Source organism: Sciurus vulgaris, assembly GCF_902686455.1.
Source record: "Sciurus vulgaris genome assembly, chromosome: 8".
NCBI lineage: Eukaryota > Metazoa > Chordata > Mammalia > Rodentia > Sciuridae > Sciurus > Sciurus vulgaris.
Window position 1 is genome coordinate 66,503,035 of NC_136468.1, and position 13,388 is coordinate 66,516,422.

General features: G+C 31.4%; 1 protein-coding gene across 1 annotated transcript in view; it reads right to left on the reverse strand.

Moving 5' to 3' along the window:
* ORC5 (origin recognition complex subunit 5) overlaps positions 1–13,388 on the reverse strand; it is a 78,341-nt gene that overhangs the window by 46,948 nt on the left and 18,005 nt on the right. The window contains exons 6-8 of the mRNA XM_079150031.1: positions 8,718–8,848; positions 1,937–1,985; positions 1,757–1,847 (exon numbers count right to left, since the gene is read on the reverse strand). Of these exons, the coding sequence (XP_079006157.1) occupies positions 1,757–1,847; positions 1,937–1,985; positions 8,718–8,848 (271 nt within the window). The remainder of the gene's footprint in view (positions 1–1,756; positions 1,848–1,936; positions 1,986–8,717; positions 8,849–13,388) is intronic.

Genomic DNA, 13,388 nt, shown 5'->3' on the forward strand with positions numbered 1-13,388 from the left:
TTTCCACATGCACCTCAGATAAAGCATTAATCTCTAGGACATATAAAGAAGTCAAAAAATTTAATACCAAAAAATAGTAGTAATAATAACCCAATCAATAAATCGGCTAAAGAACTGAACAGACACTTCAAAGATATACTATTGATCAACAAAAATATGAAAACTGTTCAACATCTCTAGCAATTAGAGAAATGAAAATCAAAATTACTCTCCTCTTCCTGCTTGACTTCTCACTTGATTTTGTGGTTTCTGTTGTTTACTTCACTATTTACATATAAATTAAACTGTACAGTACTTTTCAATTCCCAGTTGCAATGCAGGCAACAGTTATCAGTAGTTTTATTGATTATTCTCATTGATTTTATGGACAAAAATGAATTTAGGTGGCTGTAATTATCCTATGAGAAATTAGAAATCCTTTCATTATTATTTAAGAATCATTTTAAAGAGTATACCAGTTTTTCTACCTTTAAAAGAGTAAAGCTTTTTCATTCTGTGACATCCAAAAATTATCATCAAATGAATTTTTATTACTGAAAAAGAAAGAGCAATAATAATATCTTTGTACTATTTCTGCTCATTTAGAAACTATTAACTTTCTACCTGAATTATAGTCTAATAAGCTAATTAAACAGAAAGCAAAGTTAGTAAAGAAAAAAATAGTTATAGAATAAGACATTTTTGACAGGAAAATGGTAACAACTGACTAGAAAGTTAGAAAAGCAGACAGCATTGATCTTTATAATTTCCTGTATTGGTCTGTAATCCAGGCTAAATCTAAAATATATACTGTACTTATTATTCACATATCATTTTAACATATATTATTTTAATCTTCTAAGAATTGCTAGAAGGGAAAGCCAAGGTCTAGAGGTTTTAGGTGACTTGGTCAGATCATGTAAGACAAAAAATAGCAGAGCTAGACATCAAAACCATGTTCTTCCCACATGTGTGCCATCATGTCTTAATCACTCTGAGAGTTTCATTACAATGAAATTCTAATAGGCACAAGTAAATTTATGCATTTCCTTTATAATCAAATTTCCATTATATTACTGAAATATCTAGCATAAATATGGGGAAGCAAAACTAATATCTATTTTCTTATAGCTTTCTAGATTAAAAAACAAAAAAACTTTTTCAAATTGTGCACCTTAGTTAAAAGTTGTTCTTCCCAAAATAAAAAATGATCCAAATATTCCAAGAGCTTCATAACTGTTTTCCTGATGTGAAGAAGGTAAAAGAAAACATGAACACTTTAGTAGGTAACTATCTCAAATAAAGATAGAAATATAGGTTGAGCTCGGTTACAGTGGTACACACATATAATCCTAGCAATTTAGGGAACTGAGGCAGAAAGATTCAAAGTTCAAGGCCAGCCTGGAGCAACTTAGTAAGAGCATGGCTCAAAAAAAAAAAAGGGGGGGGGGGGGGGCTGGGAAGTAACCCAGAGGTAGAGTGCCCCTTGGTTTGATCCCCAGTCCCAAAAAAGAAAATGAAAAGAAATACATCCCTAATCTGATAATCTAAAATCCCAAATGTTCCAAAATGAGAAACTTTTAAAATTCTGACATGATGGATAAAACAGATTCTGAATTTAGTATTCAGATTTTTGGATTAGGGATATTCAACCAGTGAAGTCTATGCAAATATTCCGAAATCTGAAAAAATTTCAAATCTGAAATACATCTGGTCCCAAGCATTTTGTAAAGGGATACTCAACCTGCAGGACACATACTAAATAGATAGTGATTACCTTGATATTTCCCTCAGATAAACAGTCTGCATGGCTTTCTTCAAATGAGGTTCAATATTTCTCCACAATTTGCGAGTATCACGTTCACTTGCTACCCCACAGAAGAAAAAATTTCAATTGTTTAGATCTTATAAAAATGTTTTTCAAAAGAAATATGAATAAGTAAAATTACATAGTTACCTTCTCCTTTAACCACAGGTTCACAATATTTAGGAAAATTAAGTACTGCCTATAAGTTGAAAGAGAGAAAATACAAAAAGCACAGAACTATCACAATTGTGAACTTATTTTTCAAGTAAAATTTTATCATAATTCAAGCAATTTCATTTAAATACAGCTGCTGAAGTAAAATGTAATTAGAGAATAGTAGTGCAATAAAATGACAAAAATATAAATAATGATAGTAAAACAACATACAAAAAATTCTTTAATTGGGTAACTCCTGTCTAATAGGTGCTATATATAAAATTTTAAAGTATAATTTTTATATACAGGTCATAATGATGTCTTGCACAAAGAATTTTTTTAACTGTTATTTTCCAAGATCTGAACACTGCCAATAATTAAACATCTAGTTTAGCACGAGTGAAAGTATTTAGCACTAGCCAAGATTGTTACCAGTTCAAGTTTTTGGTACCATTAAAGGTATACTAAATTAAAATCTCTGAGGATGAGATTTGGTAAGCTATGCTCAACATCTCCCTAGAAATTCTATGTATTCTGATGTCTGAGAAACATTAACTAATCATAATTACTTAGTAGGTTTCCATGAATCAACATAGGAATTCTACTGAAAGGAAACTTAAGCAAATTGGTAAAAAATATACTGGTGTCATTTAGCAATATTAATTTGGTCCCAAGTATTTTATATTGAAATAATTCAATAATGGAGCTTAGAGAAAAGTCATATACCTTAAGCGTATAACTATGAAGCATCAAATTTAGGGAATAGTATTAAGTGCTACTATTATGTGAACAGAGAGGAGGGTAAAGAAAGAAAATTTGACTTCAGGTAACTTTCTTACCTTAGTTTTAGATTTTCACATTTAAGCACACTGGTCAATAACACAGATATCATAATGATAGCTCCAACAGGTAAATAACATAGCTAAATTAAAATATACTATTTTCTATTTGGTCAAAACATTAAAATACATGTTAAGTAATTTATGAATAATAGTAAAAAAAGACAAAAGATAATTTTAAGAGACCATTTACCAGTTTTATTTTCATAACTTATTTTAGGAGGAAAATTGGTTACTTTACCTTTGTGATTACAAAAGAAGCTCCTGAATGTATAAAACTATGACTGCATTAGTACTTTAACTGTCCAAACACAATCTCTAAGTAAATATAAAGATTTGTCCTCATTAACAAGTGGAGTTTTACCAAAGTATCTGCTGAAATACAAAATACAACTTTTACTATTAATATTCAAATGTGCTCTCCAATATCATGCCCATTTCTCTTTGATTAATATTCAAATAAAAACAAATTCTCATTTCTCTGTTATTAGGCTTATCTACAGCATAAGCTAAATTCAAGCCCTCTAGTATTTTAAGCTGTCTTCCCAACTTCCCAGAGAAAGATAACAGAAAAACTGCTAATAAAACCACAAAAATTATGCTATATGCTCAGTGAATAGTCATACTTAAAAGTATAATTATCAAGAGCTAATTACAGCTATTAATTGATTTATTCCTGAAAACTGCATTTTTATCATGTCCATTTGGCAGCTAAGGAGACAGAAGCAAAGTAAAAACTACCCACAGATGCACAGGAATTGAGTCAATTTATGATTGTGGATCCATTAAATATTTTGGGAAATATTCTAAGTCAATAAAGAACAATCTTATCAAAGCCTGATTCAGGTGAAATAGGGCATTTTCCTTATTTTGCAAGGAAAAACTTAAATTACTTTAAGAGGTAAAACAATATAAAACCTTGTAGGTTGCAAAAAGTAGGACAGGCACATTAGGAAATTTCTCCAACTCTTCCTCAGTGAGATTTTCAGCAAGTCTTCATTACTGTATTTAAAATTATATGTCAGAATATAATCTGATACATGTATAATCAGAACTTCAAGTGCTTAAGACTTGGTGTATGAATACCTTCTCCCAGTTAATCAATCAAACACTAATTTAGGTAGTGTTGTGAAAAGATTTTGCTGGTAAATTCAAGATTCCAAAGATTATACTATTTATGAGAAAGTTAAAATAATGAGATTATCAGTTTAGTCAGATTTAAGCACAGGACCACTTCAAAAGCAGAAAATTTGGCTGATCACAGAAGTAAACAATTGTGTGAGAAGGATTTTATGTGTTATAGCTGGCTTATAGCTCCAACGGTCATGTGGCACTGAATATACTTGTCTTTAGGAGTCCTGAGAGAGAGATTCCCAGCAGACATCTAAGAAAGCCATGGGACCTCATTTTTTACAACCAAAAGAACTCAATTCTGTCAACAATCTGCAGGATCCTGGAAATAGACTTTCCCCCACAGCCTCAGGATGAGAATTCACTCTAGCCAAACCTTTGATTTCAGCCTTGTCCTATCATGAAAAGAGAACTCGACAACAAAGTGCCTGATTTTCTGACCAACAGAAATGTGAGCTAATATATGTGTGTTATTTTAAGCTGCCAAACTTGGTAATTCAAATGCAGCAATAGAAAACTAATACTAAAGAATAAATATGAGAATATTCCAAAGCCAGATAGATAGAATTTCTGAATTGTTTTGCCTTTAAAAATATTTGCTAAATAATCGTAAATATTGGAGGAACAAAAATCAGAACTGAGAATATTTGTATTAACATTAATGAATAACAAATTTCATCAAGCAACAAGGCCTTTGTAGGTGCAAAACTTACTACATGCTTAATGTTCATTAACTCATTTAATCCTCTAAAGCATACTATGATACAGTTATTATTAACTCCATTTACAGAGTTAAATTATGCTTCAAATCTCCTGTGATCAGCCAAACTCTGCTTTCTGATTAAAAAAAAGTTGAAATTCTGAAGAAGTAGACACTTTTCCATCAAATATACCAAATACATAATACTTACAAAGGAAAAGAGATATCACCTTAATCAAATGATCAAAATGAACCACAGAGGCCCTGGTTTGATTCCCAGTATCACCAAAACAAGAGAATAAACAGCAATCAATAATGGGATAATCTAAAATCCTGTGCCACCTGATAGGATGCAATGAGAACAACAAAGCAAATTTCTGCCATATTCCTCAGATATGTAACCTGAATCTATTCATGAGGAAACATTAGACAGATGTAAATTAAGAGGGAGTCTATAAAACAACTGGCTTATAATCTTCAAAGGTCTTGAAGTCATGAAAGTGAAAGACGGGAACTGTTTCAGATGAAAGTATATTCAAGAGATATGACAATTACATGCAATATGTGATCTGAAGTGGATTATTTTGCTCTGAAAGGTATTCATTGGGACAACTAACATATCCTGATTAGGGTTTGAATACCAGATTGTAGTAAAAAATTAATTTTCTAATTTTGATCATGGTACGGGGTTATTATGTAGGAGAATGTCTTTATAGGAAATACACACTGAAGTATTCAGGGATACTGGGGTACCAAGTACAAGCTTACTTTCAAATGGTTTGGGGAAAAGGGATGAATTTGTAACTGAATTTACAATTTTTCTGTAATTAGAAATTGCTTCCAAAATTTTAATATAAATTGAAAAACCATTCAAATACTTTCATTATCTTATAAATACTACAACTAATAAAATAATTAGAACAAACTATTAACATCAGTACCAATGAATATGATTGTGAGTTATTTTAGCATTAGGTCCTCCCCTCATTCCACAAGCTATACTTCAATTACTCTGGTACCCTCTTCTTAAACTCCATTAAAACTAGCGATGGGAACAAATAAAATGACAATAAAAAGTAAACATAGAGACCTGGCATTTTACATATTTTTTTAAATATATTTTTCATCAATTTTTTATAACTTCATTTATTTATTTATTTATGTGGTGCTGGGGATTGAACCCAGTGTCTCACATGTGCTAGGCAAGCACTCTACCACTGAGCCATGACCCCAGCCTGACATTATATTTTTAAAGGATGCTAAGCTTTGGCTAAGTCATTCATTCTTCTCTGAGTAATTTCTAAGAATTTTGATATTTGGGGGGAAAATACAAAAATTTAATTGTGTAATAGATGTTTAAAAAATTAGGCAAAACTTGGGCTGGGGTTGAGGTACAGTGATGAAGTGCTTGCCCAGTATGTGTGAGGCACTGGGATTGATTCTCAGCACTAAGTATAGATAAACGAATAAATGAATGTACATTGACAACTAAAAAAAATTAGGAAAAACTAAAGTAAACCCCCATTATATAGTGTTTGGTATTTACAAGAGCATAAAAACAAATTCTTCAATTGACCTTTCTAAAAATTGTAACTATTTTTAGAACTATATTAAGTATTTTTAAAGAAGATAATCAAAATGAGTATTCAAAGTAGTAACTTTATTTTCTCCTGTTCCGTACTACCTACAAAATTAGCTTCCAAAAAATATACGAAAGAAATAACAATTTCTAAAACAAATTTAAAAGCATACACAGAAGATGCCTGAAAAGAATCTTTTGCAAGTGATTTATGAATATATATTCAAGGTCCATGTCACTTATTTATTTTGAAATAACAGTATGCAATTGAAGGAAAAAGGGAAAATAAATGCCTTTATTCTCCTATGTTCTAAAACATAGGAAAAAAAAAGAAATGAAATATGAAAAAAAAGAAAAATATTGTTATCATCTAAATTTGAGGTGAGACATGCAAGAAGGATTAAAGACGAAATGATTATTTTAATCAGTGTATTAACCCACTGATAGGGATCAACTGGGTGGTAACTATAAGGATATAGTGGAGGAGGTGGTCATTGGAGGTGTGCCTCTGGGGTATATATTTTATTTCTGGTCTATAGCCTCTCTCTCTGCTTCCTGGTGCAATGCTGAGCTGCTTTCCTCCACCACCCTTCTGCCATAATGTTCTGCCTCATTTAGGGCTCAGGGCAATGGAGCTGGAGGTCTATGGACTGAGACCTCTAAAACTGTGAGCACCAAATAATTTTTTTCTTTTTTAAAACTGTTCTTGGTCATTAATGGCAAAAAAGCTGATTAAAACAAGTATTTAATTTTCCCTCCAAAGCACAAAAGACAACTTTTTTGTGTTTATTCATATTACCAGGAGTATACTATAAAGGCTTAAATTATGTTTCAAGCTTATGAATGTTAGAAAACACCACAACCTCATCTGTAAGTAAAAGTATTCTTCAGTGAATCCCAAAGGACTTTTAAAAATACCAGATTTAAATATGTATTTTTCTCCCTTTACATTTTCTTTTCCTAACTATTTTCCTTGAGTTTTCCTTATACTTTACAATCTACTTTGAAGTGGCTGTCAAGTAGATTCCTACAGGAGTCAAGTGCTAAGAAATGGTTAACTACAAGTTATTTCTCAGGAAAAACAAGGAATATTTGCCCCTGATTCAGTCCCTTCTGTGTCTGTCATTTCCCTTGGGTATCAGAGGTCCCAAAAGGCATTTGACTTCTGGAGGGTTATTTGTTAGTGCTGAATTTGAACCAGAATAGCTAGTTTTTTGTTTTATCTTAACTGAGAAGATACCTGAAATATACAAGTAAATGTGAAGACACATGAAATCTAAAACTCCCAATTGCATACTAAACATGAATATAATTTTAAATGGTCATCTGTTTCTATGTTCTGTCTCAAACATATATTCAAACATATTAAATACTACTTAAATAAACATTTAAGTACTAGTCTTCACAGTAAAGAAAGGAAAAGCAAGGAAAATGTACTAAAACTCTGGATTACATAGAGGGAAATGAGGTGAGGAGGGAATGGGGGTATGAAAAATGTACATGTATGCTTGATTACACAAATGGTGTGAATCTACATTGTGTACAACCACAGAAATGAAAAGCTGTACCCCATTTGTGCACAATAAATCAAACTGCAGTCTGTAAAAATAAAAAATTAAAATAAATTTTAAAAAAAGTAAAAAAATAAAATGTCCTAAAAAGGACAGAATCTGTTATTTTGAAAGTAACTATTGACTAGCCTTAGATATATTACTAATTTTTGTTGGATGAAGAATAAGATTTAAGCATTAACTGAAGGTTTCTAAGAGGGAAACCAGAAAAAAATTTTTCAGACAAAAGAAAATAAAAAGCAAATAAGTAAGTTAATTAATTTAAAAAGATATACAAAAAAAGCAGAAAAAAAAGATAAAAAAGAAAAATGAAAGAAGAGCCAAAAAACAGACAAAATAAACAAAAGTGAAGCCAGATATATTTTTCTGCCTCCTTCTTTTCACAACTCCACAATTACAGTAAGAGAGTCAAAGAAAAATTAAACATTATCATTTTCCAGACTGCTTCTGGATTACAAAAAAAACTTCTAAATTTTCTAAAAAACATTTTATACAAAGAATAGTAATTCAAGATTGGTGGTTAATGAAATACTTGTAATTAAGGTTTCTTACTATACTCAAATCTATCTAGATTATAGGCCAATCACCATACACATAAAATCTGGAAAAAAAATGCATTACAAAAAGTTAACAAAGAAATGTAAAATTGCTAAAGTTTTAACAACTTCCTATGATCCTTCTTTTTATTTTTAGTGGAGTCCTACATTTTTCTACAACTAGAGAAGAGAGAAAGAAAAAGAAGAAATACGTCACTTTTCTAACTAATAATGAATGTGTAAGTTTTCTTATTTGGTCAAAGTGAGTACACACACCAACCTTTTTATGGTACATTAGACTTGAAAGGCCATGACCAAATTTCCAGAACATATTTTCAGTTTTTAGCCTAATTTACACCATTTCTATATGAAAAAATATTAAAATATATGTATATTTTTAAAGCAATATACTCACTCACCAGATGTCTAAGCTCTTTCAAATCTCGACAAACAGTATAGAAAACTCCAAGAAGAATATTAATGTAGGCAGCATAAAAATCAGATGAATATTCTGGAGGATGATCATGGGATAAGATCTTTTGAAGGTTCCCTGTTCACAGAACATAAATTAAGAATGATTAACAGCACCTAATCAGATCTTCTAGCATTTTATAGCAAAGGTTTAAAAAAAAAAAAAAAAAAAAAAAACCCATTCCCAACAATAATTAAGGAATAATAAAACTGTTACAAGAAATGAAAAGTACAATTTTGTGACAGACACACACACACATGTCTGTCAAATATACCAGAGTTTACACTAGTAGGCCCCTAGATAGCTTCAGGATTGGACTTGCTGCCTACATTAATACTTGCTGCCTCCAGGGAGAAGACAGGGCTGGAGATTAAGTTCACCAATGACCAATGATTTAATTAACCATGACTATACAATGAGACCTACATCAAAACCCTAACTAAAGGGGTTCAAAGAGCTTCCAGATAGGTTAATGCTGGAAGGGTAGTGCATCCTAACTCCACAAGGAGAGAAGTTCCTGTGCTTGGAACCCTCTGGACCTCACCCTTATATACCTCTTCATTTGGCTATTCATTTGCGTCCTTTATAATATGCTTCATAATAAATGGATAATATTAAAAGTATATAAAATGCTTTCCTGAGTTCTGTGAGCTATTCTGGCAAATTACTAAATTAAGGAGGTGATCATGAGAATTCTCAATTTATAGCCAGTTTTCAGAAGTACAAGTAGAGATTTGAGACCTGTAACTGGCATTTGAAGTAGGTGCAGTTTTGTGAGACTTAGCCCTTAGCCTAATTTCTGGTAATTAGTGTCAAAAGTGAATTGAACTGCCCAGTTGGTGTCCAGACAATTGGAGAATTAGTTGTTGGGTAGAAAGAAACAAATACACATTTGGGATCCTAAGTGTTTTGAATAGAAATAATTCAGTAAAATTAAGACACATTTTAAAAAACTTACTGATGTTCTAAAAAGAATTATTAAATATTGCTTAAGACAAATATGAAACAATGACATAAAAAAATCCCAAGAGTCTTATTATTGGAAAAATCAATAGAGTGAAAAATAATATGGGTTCTAGCTTATTTTTCTGTCTATTAAGTAAATCATCTAAGGGGGGAAAAAAGAGGGGTAATAATAAATTTTGACCACACTAGATTATGTTCCGCATTTTTTACAAAATGAAAACAATTCATTATATTTTTTACAATATCTCCTGATGCCAATCATTTATTTTGTCATTTCCCCTTTTACCAACTGTGTTTTCTTCCTACAAATCTGGTATCTTTGCTCTATTTCACTTTTATCTCAAGTACTTTATATAAATTACGTGTTTAGGGTCCTAACCTTATATTTTATCTTGCTGAAAATATTATATCATAGGACAATTAAAACAAAGGGAAATAATTATCTATTACTCAAAACTTTCCACTTATGTGCATGAATCAATTATTCATTCATTCCTTATTGTAAATTTGTCTGACTTCTTGGTGCAACAACTTCAGGTAAAAATTTTCCTAAGATGGTTGACCAAAGAACCACTTTCAAAACTTAGTTTCATGCTTAGAATATTATACTGAGGGGAAACTAGATAGAAGACTTATTGGATTTGCATTTTCCTATCAAAACACTAAAAAAAATTTCACAAAATGTCAAAATTTGACTTTGGAGTCTAGGTACTTTCCCTCTCTGATAGCAAACTTTAAGTATAACTTTTTTTTTAAATTATGCATGGGAAAATATCTAACCCACTAAATTAAAATGCAGAAATAAAAATACTTAAAACAGGGCTGGGGATATAGCTCAGTTGGTAGAGTGCTTGTCTTGCAAGCACAAGGCCCTGGGTTCAATCCCCAGCACCGCAAAAAAGAAAAAAAAAAAAAAAAATATATATATATATACATTATATATGTATATATATATATATATATTATATATATATATATATAGAGAGAGAGAGAGAAGATGCCAAATAACTGGATGGATGGAAGAAGTTGAAAAAAAGGAAAAAGATGGATGGTCAGATAGATGAACATAAATAGGCAAAAAAGATGGTCTATAAATGCATGCATGAGAAAATCTGGAAAACAGTTGAGTATGCAGTTCAGACTACATTCCTGGTGCTCTGTGAACATCTCTGTCTAGAAACCCAATTCAGGTAACCATCACTATCCCATAAGATAATTAATTAGTTATTACCACTGGTCAATGTCAACCCTAATGAATGACTTCTAAGAATTAGAATCCTCATTGCATTTATAAAAGTGGTTCAGCTGCTCTGCTATAGACTAAGATGAAATTTTAGAGAACAAGTCTACATTTAACAAGTTGTGTCAGATCTAATAGTCTAGGACTATTCAGTCATGAAGAAAAAAACACTTTCTATCAGAAAGCTGAAAACAGTGCACCATCAGATAGTAAATAAAGGGGAAGAGAAACGTTCTGATTTTCTCCTGGTATCTTAAAATTTCACTTTCAAAGTATTATCTAACACACAAATAAAATCTATTCTTAACTTGGAGAGGGACTTCAGCTTCCAGTTGTGAATAAGAGGATCCAGAAATATTCTCCTGTGATAAACAAAAACAAAACAAAACAAAACAAAACAAAAAAAAAAGCTGGACCCAATATAGAAAAAGGCTACTTTCAAACATTGAACAAACAGGCACTAAAAGACTGATACCTGAAAACAGGGAAAGAACCTACCATTGGTCAAACTTTCTAACCAGAGGTCACTTTAAGATTGTAGTGTCAGGAAAGTCACAAAAGGAGCCCAGGAATGTCAGTGAATTGAGGAGACAGAGGCTGGTGGAGAGGGATTTAAGAAAGCTTAAATTTGCAGGGCAGAGTACTCAAGGGGAAGGAGTTATGCAGAAAAAGAACACCAGAAATCTGCAAAACATTTCTCTTCAAGTCTTTGATGAATACTAATTTGTGAATGCACAGAGTAAAACCCTATAATGCCAAACAAGAACAAATTCTGGGAAAAAACAATTACTGAAAAACTGTATGTCAAACAATTCCCACTGCTCACTCAGGGCTGTGAACGGTTCCTGTTACTACCAGTCAGACTACAGAGATCATGCTGAATAAATGGGGCATTTAGTAGAGATTCCAGAAGGGCTGTCTCAGAAGTGGAAATAAAATTAACCCTGCAATAAAAGCTACTACAGATCCCTTTTTCAAAAAAGCTTAAAAACTGCCTCAAAATGGTCAAATACATTTTTAAGTAATTCTAGAAAGGGCTGGGGATGTGGCTCAGTTGGTAGAGTGCTTGCCCAAGCACAAGGCCCTGGGTTCAATCCCCAGCTCCGCAAAAAAAAAAAAAAAATATATATATATATAGATGTTTATCAGAGGAAAAATCCAATGCACAACAAAAAACCACACTGTGTGTAAAAAGAAAAGAAAATTTACTAGATACACAAAGAAGCATAACAGATAACCAAAATGGAGAAAAATAGTCAGCAGAAACAAATCCAAAGGAAGAAAAAATAAGATTAGCAGGCGAGAACATTGAAACAAATATTAAAAATATGCTCATAAACTCAAGGATATAAAGGAAAACAAAAGCATGATGAAATCTATAATGAAAAATTCCACGGGATGAGATCAACTTTCCGATGAGATACTGATAGGGAAAAAACAATGAATTTATAGACTTAGAAACAAAAATTATACCAAATAAAACACAGAGAAAAGAAGATTTCAAATTTAAATACATAAAAGGGGGTTTCAGTGGGAAAATAGCAAGTAGTCTAACTTAAATATAATGCAATCACCAAAAAACAGAAAAGTTAGCAGGGAGCTATGAAGAAATGATGGTTAGGACTTTTTTGAAGTTGGAGGAGACTACGCTCATAGATTTGAGAAGCACAAAAAGTTCTGAGCAGACAAATAAAACATATTTTCTTATTTTGGACTTTTTATTTCATTGAAGTCCAAATAATATGAGGTTTATACTAAAGGTAGGAGTAAAATGCAGGACAGCATTAGCACAAAGGTTGCAAGTGGGAAATAGTAAGTCACTAAAATTTTTAGATTGTTACCACAGAATAATAACTATCCTGACTGAAATAATAACCAAAAATCTCAAAGCATTATTGTCTATTTGAAACAAAACACATTCCCAAAAGACAAATAGTCTGCATGTGGTAAAGATCAAAAAATAAGACTTCTAAATTGAGTCTCTAGTCATAAATACTCAGAAGTGTTCTTAACATCAGACACCATATTCCCAAAAGATGACACATGAATCAAGTTAGCATAATTAGATGATATTAACCACTGATTTCAACCCTTTGCCCTGGTTCCAACTTATTACTCTAACCATAATTTGGTTTATCAATTCATGTTTTCTTCTTAATGACTTTTAATCTGATTATCATACTTATGCTTTAAAAAAAGATTTGACATGTAAAAGGCCTAAAATTTAATGATTAAATTTAACTTGGCTCCATTACCATATACTTTCCAAAAATCTATTATCTCATTCTCAATAAAATTAGAAATAAAATAAAGAAAATAAAATTAGATCACTATATTTAATTTTATCCTCAAACTGTATCTATGCTGCTTTGTATCTTTAAAAAAATTTTAATTCAATTCTTCAATTAATTA